The 9,238-nt window shown below is 38.6% G+C and overlaps 1 protein-coding gene across 2 annotated transcripts in view; it reads left to right on the forward strand.

Moving 5' to 3' along the window:
* The first annotated feature begins 506 nt into the window (after positions 1-506).
* Positions 507-9,238, forward strand: part of cracr2b (calcium release activated channel regulator 2B) — a 69,087-nt gene continuing 60,355 nt past the window's right edge. Inside the window, exons 1-13 of one of the 2 annotated variants that reach the window (XM_046038495.1) lie at positions 507-589; positions 2,688-2,938; positions 3,017-3,128; positions 3,201-3,342; positions 5,154-5,300; positions 5,395-5,485; positions 5,577-5,672; positions 5,765-5,952; positions 6,810-6,881; positions 7,044-7,095; positions 7,992-8,071; positions 8,168-8,282; positions 8,545-8,671. In XM_046038495.1, coding sequence (XP_045894451.1) covers positions 2,690-2,938; positions 3,017-3,128; positions 3,201-3,342; positions 5,154-5,300; positions 5,395-5,485; positions 5,577-5,672; positions 5,765-5,952; positions 6,810-6,881; positions 7,044-7,095; positions 7,992-8,071; positions 8,168-8,282; positions 8,545-8,671 — 1,471 coding nt within the window. In that variant the 5' untranslated portion in view covers positions 507-589; positions 2,688-2,689. The other variant, XM_046038496.1, reaches the window with a different exon arrangement.

Raw genomic sequence — 9,238 nt, forward strand, 5'->3', positions numbered from 1 at the left:
CTTTGTACATCACAGGAAACAGCAAATGTGAAAAATACAAAGATCTAAGAGAAAACTACTTCCCCCCAATTAATGAAACCTATCCCGAATTTGAGACCAAAAATAATATAGGAAACATCCATAACTACAAGGTGAAACACAAAGATGTGAAATAATTGCAGCTAATACACTTGCATGCCATAACCTGAGGACAACCAGGAAAACCATCAAAGCAGACAACAATTTTATTATTGATATGGTTGTTATATGCTTGTTTCTTTTCTTTAGGCTAAATGTATTGTTATGCTGTTGCTCTGACAATATGAACATTGTTTTTTCGTGCCAATAAAGCCATTTTGAAATAAATTTTAAAAAGAGATGTTGTGGTATGGTTGCAGTGACTGTTATTTCCTAAATGTTACTAAAATGAGCTGCTGTGTGGAAGTGAAAACAAATAACATTTTGGTGGGAAAGGTGGGAGCATTAAATTCGTCGGGTATTACGGTATACGTAGCTTGCACGCGGTCCTTACTGCCACCCTGCGGCTAAACTCACTGAACTACCCCGAGGTGGTCAAAGGTAGTGGACACCTGCGTCAAGTTCGCAGTAGGTGAGTAGTCAAAGTGTCTACAACTTCGTTGAAATCATTTAAAATACAGTAATGTAAGTAATTTACCAATTTTAAGACAGCGTTTATGTTTACTTTCTCGCTGCTATGTTAACTTTGCATTAACAACCGAGAAACTGTTGTGTTGGGGTCTTTGCTTCTTTAATAATTCATGTATGTTACATTACTGAATTCTCTTGGTTTGGGTTACCTCGGCTGGCATCATTGCTACAAACATTGGACGCATATGAGCCATTTCATTTGTTTCGTTTATAGGCTACGAGCTGTGTTTCAGTCAAACGCTAATCTGCATTTCTCAGCCATGCTGTCAGTTTAACTTGCTGTTTTATAATGAGAGCTGGTACAGTGCTTTCTAGAAACACGTTCTTAACCCACATAGTCGGACTCAGTATGGACTTTTAAGTTGACATGTATCAAAGAAAGTGCAAGATCTTTTTTGACAGTTTTGTAGCCTGGAATAACGTTACGTTGTAAACGCTGTAATTACGTGAAGTTACTTTCAGCTCTATCTTGCGCCGCACACCGACCTTGCTAAACAGTGTGTTAGGCGTGTTAATTTATTTGACCTTTGGCGTGACTGCTGGCTTATTGGCATGCACGATCCTTAACATATAAGTCTCTTATCTGAGATCCCAGAGTATCTCCTATGCTATAAGTAAGATTTAAAGGTTTCATAGATCATCAGCAAGATGCTTTACTAGCCATTATCAGTCATACTTTTAGGTATTGGTTTAATTCCCTAGATAGCATGAGTGAAGAGATAGGATGGAGGGGCAATATTTCAATTCAGTGTGCTCCTTAGCCTGTTGACCTGTACACATATCTTTCTTCTGCATTTTGAAACATTTCTAATTCTATTTAAATGATAATTTGATTTATGCTGATATGTTCTTCTTGTGTAATAGAAATGTCATCTAACATGAAGACTGATTATGTGTGATGCTTGTCATGCTCTGTCATAAATCACTGTTGTATGGATGTTCATGGAGGTCCTGAGGCATATTTTCCCCTGTAGTTCTTAAGAGTAAAATTAGTTGTGCAATTGTGGTTTTTCTGACAATGCAAAAAACTGCAAATGTTGTATTTGCATCTCCTCTCCCCCGGCTATCTGCCCTCCCCTTCAAGTACACAGTAACCCTTCTCACATGACACCATCCTGTTTTTTACCCTCTGCACATCCTGGTGCACATTCATGCAGTAGCAGCATCACATTTATTTACATTGTCCTCACCTAAATAAATAGCGAGGACAGCTGGTTGTGCTGCATGAAGCTAATAATTTTTGTGGATAGAAATCTATAAAATAACATGCTGTCATTCTGGATACCTCAAACAGTTATAAAATCTTATTGAGTGTAGACATGTCTGACACCAGATTACAGCAGCTGTAGATAAAGTGTGCAGTCACAGCTTGCTAAGTTTGTTCTGCACTTCATGTTTGACAAGGGAGGACCTGTAAGGCCAGATTCTCACAATGGCTTGCAGCGAGAGAACGTCCAGAGTGTCTTTTAATTAATTCTGGTTCATCGAGAGTAAAAGTGAATGTCTCTGAGTATGCCTCAGACTGTTGAAATACTGAAGGACTTATCATTAGGGCTGCAACTATAATTATTTTTTCGATCAATATCTATTCGAACAAATTCTTGTCAGAAAACAGTGAAAATAAAGCCCATCACAACCTTCCAGAGTCTAAGGTGACAACCTTAAATCTTGTTTTGTTTGAACAAAAGTAGAAAAACCCAAAGACATTCAATTATTTTTATTTAATATATGTGACAAAGAAAAGCAGGAAATCCTCTCTTTTGAGAAGCTGGAACTACCAAATGGTTGCATTTTTTCACTTAATTCGGGTGACTAAATTAGTGAATAAATACCTGAAATAAGGGATTATCAAAATTGTTGCAGATTATTTTGCGGTCTGTTGACTTATCAATTAATTGATAAATCTCTGTAGCTCTACTTCTTATGACCCCCAGACAAATAAAGTGAATAAGTAAATACCAAATGACAAACTAAGAGGTCAACAAGTATATAGTAATACATGAAACACACACCAACTCCATACCCGTTTTCCTCTGCAGTGATGTCTAAGTGGCTGAATGATGGCGAAGTGCTGGTGGCTCAAGGCAGTGGTGAGGCAGTACCAGTGAGCCCCAGACCGCGGGGCCTACCAGCTGGGAGCCCCATGCCAGGCCGAGGACGCAGTCCGCTGGCTTCACCTAGCGGCAGAGAGGCGGTGCCAGGAAGCCCGCAGGCAGAGACCATGGCCAAGGAGCTGTTTGTGCTGTGTGACAAAGAGGGGAAAGGTTTCATCACAAAGCGGGATATGCAGGTGAGCAGCTGTTGTGGTTAGAAGGACAAAATTCAGGCCGATTCTAGAGTCTTGAAATTTCCATCTCCTTGCGGTCAGAGGCTACAAGGGGAGTTGCCGCTTTCCCCTGAACAGCTGGAGACAGTGTTTGAGAGTCTGGACCGACAGAGCAATGGATTCCTCACTCCTGCTGAGTTCAACAAAGGACTTGGTGAGTGACGTTATGGGTAACGTTACTGTGCGTCCATAAAAAAGAAGTCATCCACAATCCTCTCTGGTGTAGGTGATTTGGTGGGGCTGGAGGACACAACTGAGATGGGTGAAGACGAATCAGAAGAAGACGAGGTGGACTCGTCCCAGGACCCCGCTGCAGTCAGATTTGTAAACATACTAATGGAGCTGGGTGCTGACAAACTCTTCAACGAGTAAGATCACTATCACAGACTTATTTCCATTGAGTCCCATCAAGACTGTACGCTGAGATTTCCCCTTGACTTCTACAGTAGAATGTGTAGTACCAGCTGTATTCAGTTGCCAGTTTATTAAGTACACTTAGCTAAACCCAATGCAGCCCAATACAGTGGTGTTATGTTATTTAGCCCACCTTCATCGATATAAATGGGGTAGACAAAGTTGAATAAACAGCTCCCTAAAGCAGTTTATATAAAAAAAGAACATTATAACCTTCATGTAGGTAGAATTCATTGCAGGACTATTAGACTGCAATTGTTTTAGTTAGGTGTACTAAACTGACAACTTAATGTAGATCTTCAAATATTAGCTCAAGGGGGACCATGTCTTCCTAAAATCTCAGAAACTGTTTTAAATAGTACTTATAATTGAACTACTGGGATTGTATCCATCTAGCACACATATGAATTATTCAAGTGTTCCTTGCTATATAGCAGTATTTGCATACTGTATTTATGTCACGGTTAGTCTTGTGTGTAAACAGGTTGAGGACCCAAACGCAAGACACAGGAGCAGAGCAGTTTCAGTTCTATGATTTATTAACTAAAGGCGAGCACACTTACAGAGAAGAGTGGCCAAACATATCCATAAGGAAACAAAATCCAGAAAGGCCAAAAGTACAGCAAAGATCCAGGAATAAAAACAGGGAAGTTTTCAGGCAGGGTTATAGACTGGGTCCCCATTTCAGAAAACGGGATTAGATTTCTGAGTATGTTAAGCCTGAGATGAGGGAAACTGGGTTTTTGTGTTTCAGAGATCGAGATCAGATAAACCCTAAATCAGTAACTCTGGCAACTGGTGTTGTGAACCTAACATCCTCAGTAGGACGTTTACTTCAACATATCTTGAGTTTCTCTTTGACTCCTCCCCTCCTGTGGCATCTGAAGCAGCTGCCTGACACACCGCTTAATTTTCTCATTCATACTGTTGATAACAAAGCACATACAGATCGCATATCATTTGCAGAAGTTAAAAAAATAAAGTCAAAATCATAGTTAGATATTAGTACATTACCCAAACATGGTCTTCAACATGACCACTTTTAAACACAAACACAGACAGATTCAGACCAGGATCGTGACAATTTACTTGACCTGAAGGATAGTCAAATGTTGTGTTGACATGTACGGCAGGTTTTGAATGAAAGAATATATAATAATTAAATACTACACACAAGATGCATTTTCTCTACTGTACGTGGTAGGAAAAAAAAGAGAAACTAGAGCAATTTGGGGAAAATATCTATAGTTACGAACAACAGTAAGGTATCCTGGCAGTTCCATATGAAAATATTAAAATGTTCAGTGATTTTATTTTAGCGATCTCTGCTACTTTGATTCCACTTTGTTAATGATCTTACAAGTATTTTGTTGTAAAATAATATATTTACATATTCTCCTCTCTTTAACAAAATGTTTCTTGAGCAAACAATAGATATCTTATAGGAATCTGCTGGTCACAATAAAGATGCTTGATGCACCTACTGTATATATAATTTAAACATTGGACCTTTTTGTAATATAAGTGAGTGATGTTGTGCTGTTAAGGTCAGATCTCAGTCACTTTAACAATTAAATGGTTAAACGGCTACATATTGCGCTTTAATCCAAAGCACTTTATATTCATTTTATATTCGTAAATGTAAAAGCGCTGGCCAACCATCAAGAGCAATTTGTCGGTTTCTTACCCAAGGACACTTCGACATCTGACCTGTGGTCAGAGGACAACCCGCTCTATCTCCTAACAGTTGCGTGTTGTGTTTCAGTCAGCAGATGTTCTGTTCTCTGTGGTGTGAACTCCAGAGAGAAAGACCAGAGCTGCTGAGCATCCTGGAAGGTGTCCTGATCCACGCAGTGTCCCATTTACAGGACTCCATCAGAGAGAGAGATAGTCTAGAACAAGCTCTACGCAGGTCCCAACTTCCTCCCACCGTCCTCTGCATACAATATACATTAATTATGCCCTTTTGAGTTTTCTAAAATCATTGAACTTTTTTTCTGTTTTAGACGGGAGAGCGAACATGATCAGGTTGTTCGGTCCATATATGAAGAAATGGAAGGCCAAATCCGAGAGGAGAGAGAGAAACATCTGGCTCAGGTACAGACATGTGCTTTTTAGTCCAGCTTTTGTGCCATTTAACCAAAGTGATCATTAAAACAGCTTTTAATGAATTTATTGTGAAATCAAGGACAGCATTAGACAGAAGCAGAGAGGGCAGCGACTTGAGGAGCAGCTGAAGATGCGGGAGCAAGAGTTGGACAATACACTGGCAAAACAGAAAGAGGTAGGCGTGCAAATAGTTATAATGTCATATTTGAAGAGTGGGAAAAGTTGAGGTTTAAGGAATGAATCAGCAGGACCTGTCTTTGTCCTAAGCTGGAAACCAGAATCCGGCAGCTGAGCTGTGAACAGGCAAACATCAAGCAGCAGAACCAGAAGCTACGGAGCCTCAACATCCAGTTACAGGAGCAGGTCGAGAGCAGCAGAGAGCAGCTGCAGGCTGCTCTGGGCCAGCTCAGCCTGTTGCAGATCAGCGCTGCTCAGGAACAAGTGGCCAGACAGACGTGAGTTATTCACAGCACAGATAGCTACATACTGTAAAGGTCCCAACTGTTATATCAGAAATTGAAAACACTGTGTGTCCTGGAAGTATGACTGAAACATTTTTCTAGTAATAGTAAATTTGATTACAAAGTGCGTGAGTGCAGTGGTGTAAAAAAAAAGAAACCCAACACATGGGAGTCATATGATCTCTCTTTTCAGTTCCAATCAAACTAGATGCAGACTGTTAAGAGACCAAGACTAGAAAAACAGAAACATGTATAACTTTTCTATGTCAAACAAGTTTAAAAATACCCAAATGTGGAGAAAATAAGATTTCTATAAGCAATCAATTTTAGTAGCAAGTTTAGTAGTTTAATAGTTTTCTCAGTTGTGAGTAAAAATTACTCATATGTCCCTGGCAGCTGACCTGATCAGATATCCAAGAATACCAGGAGTTTATTAAAGGAAAAGACCGTCTTAATTCTGTATTTTCAATAGGCCAACTATGTGTTTGTCTGTCTCTCAATACTTTCCGACTTCCCTACCCTGTCTCAAAGGCACATTTGTCTCTACTGAAGACATACATCTTTCAAAATTTCTTTATATAACCATTTTAAAAAGTTACAGATTACATGTACATTTTTGGCAAATTTTACTCAGACAGAAGTAAATAGTGTTTTTTGAGGGGGGGACTATTTTCTTTCTCACATTTGTGTTATTGATAGTATATTAAGTTATTTCAGGCTTTTGACAATACTTAGAAGGATCAATTAGTTGTTGGTTTTCGTTGCTTTTCTTGGAATTTGTTGACAATAACCAAAAATATTTAATATCTCATGAATCATTCTTTAACAACCTTTTGTTTGCATGACAATAGAAATGTGATGAAGGTGTCAAGGAACATGCAGAAAGAGAAAGATAGTCTCTTGAGACAACTGGAACTATTGAGGTACGTCTAAACAGCTGCTGTTTAAATCAAACATTATTTTGTTGAGAAAACTTTAGGTTAAACATACCTGTGCAGCGATGATGTGTTTTTTCATACAGCTCACCCAATCACCGCTGTAAACATGAATCAGCTGATCTAAATGATTTTCTCTCTTTGTGTCAGGGATATGAACAAGAGGCTGCGGGACGAGAAAGATGCCCAACAGTCTAAGAGGGTTAGTCACAGACCCACTGTCCTTCCTCCTCTGCCATTAACTTATTACCTTAGTGAAGACCTTTGTACCCCATGGACACAGCAGATTTATCCGACCTAAGCTAAGTCTTGGCGGGATGGCATCACGCTTTATTCCATCCTCTGGACAATGATTATTTATATGAGCAGCTGTTTGTTATTGTTTGGTTATTGATTGAACTTAATGTCACTGACATTACTCCTGACTTTTGCAATGTCAGCAATGCCTTTCTTTTCTCTTGTAGATGTGGTCAGTGAAGTGAAAAGACATTTATTCTGTCCTGTGTCAACTTGAAAGAAAGATTGTTTTACATGTTTATTAATGTACATAGCACTATTTATGCAGAAAAACAAAAGTTTGTCAGTATTTAACAAACTAATAAAGCCCTTTATTTATCACCATCTATTCCAAAAGATGTGCTTCTCTTGTAACAGGTTCCCCTTAATCCCATCAACTTTCTTTAGAAAACCTTTTTTTTTTATTTGAACTTCTAAGAGTCACTCTTGATCAACTTTCTGAACAAACAAGTGACAAAGAATACAACATATTAATTCAAGAAACCATATTGACCAATAACACAATGAACACCTGTTGGTTATTTCTTGTAATTTTGTCATTTATAATCAAATAAGTGTATTGCTGATTATGACGTTAAACTTCTTTGCAGTAGAATAAATTTCACTATTGGACTGAATTGTTGTTTTATAAATGTACATATCAAATAATCTGTATGTGAAACAATTATTGTTTCTACAGAGAAGAACGTGTTCTTGGAAACTTAGTATAGCACCCATATATTTTTTCTATAAAACCTTATATTATAAACATCTTAATGCTACTAATTTCTTCTGCCTCACTTTCCACAAACACCTTTTTAGAATCCACATGTCAAAAAGACTTTGCAGAAGAAAGGGTCAGTCATAGGTAACTACTTCCTGCAAGACAATCCATTGAAAAGGTTTGTATGACTAACTGCACCTGAAGTCACATTTATCATCTTTGCAGTAATGGGAGGCAGATTGCAGCTAATTTTGTGTATTCATTAATTCTGAAGACAGCTGAGCTCATCCAATGTATTGGAGCAGGACAAAGACAGAGAGATGACAAATTCATCCAAGAGACACCAACCATCATGTAGAGTCAGGTGTGAAAAACAGATGCAAACTCAGGTAGGGAACATACTAAATTTATAAATACATAAAATCCCAAATACATTCATTTTTTTTAACACTTGCAGCAGCTAGAGACCTATAATGCAGATAATATTCTCAGGCTTTTGTATTCTGCGCAGCTATGATGGAGAACAGATTTGCATGAGCCTTTGGCTAAAACGTGCATGAGCTTTTGGCTAAAACGTGCATCCTCTTAAAGAAAAAAAGACGTGACACTGATATCAAAATGGTAAGTTTGGTCCCTTTACCTGAATTTTAGAGCAAAATTGTCAGTCCTCAGCGGGTGTTCAAGGTGGTATTCCTGGGTAACTCAGGGGTGGGTAAGACCTCCTTCATCCAGCACTACTGCATGGGACACTTCTACAGTAAAATGAGTGCTACTGTCGGTAAGCTTTTCTTTTATTATCACTCTCACAATGATTAACGTGCACTTCAGTGTACAAGTGCTGGTCATATAATTAGAATATCATCAAAAAGTTGATTTATTTCAGTAATTCCATTCAAAAAGTGAAACTTGTATAATGTATTCATTCATTCCACACAGACTGATGTATTTCAAGTGTTCATTCCTTTTAATTTTGATGATTATAACTGACAACTAATGAAAACCCCAAAATCAGTATCTCAGAAAAAGAATATTGTGAAAAGGTTCAATATTGAAGACACCTGGTGCCACACACTAATCAGCTAATTAACTCAAAACCTGCAAAGGCCTTTAAATGGTCTCTCAGTCTAATTCTGTAGGCTACACAATCATGGGGAAGACTGCTGACTTGACAGCTGTCCAAAAGACGACCATTGACACCTTGCACAAGGAGGGCCAGACACAAAAGGTCATTGCTAAAGAGGCTGGCTGTTCACAGAGCTCTGTGTCCAAGCACATTAATAGAGAGGCGAAGGGAAGGAAAAGATGTGGTAGAAAAAAGTGTACAAGCAATAGGGATAACCGCACC

The sequence above is a fragment of the Micropterus dolomieu genome, linkage group LG22 (genome assembly GCF_021292245.1).
Source record: "Micropterus dolomieu isolate WLL.071019.BEF.003 ecotype Adirondacks linkage group LG22, ASM2129224v1, whole genome shotgun sequence".
Taxonomy (NCBI): Eukaryota; Metazoa; Chordata; class Actinopteri; order Centrarchiformes; family Centrarchidae; genus Micropterus; species Micropterus dolomieu.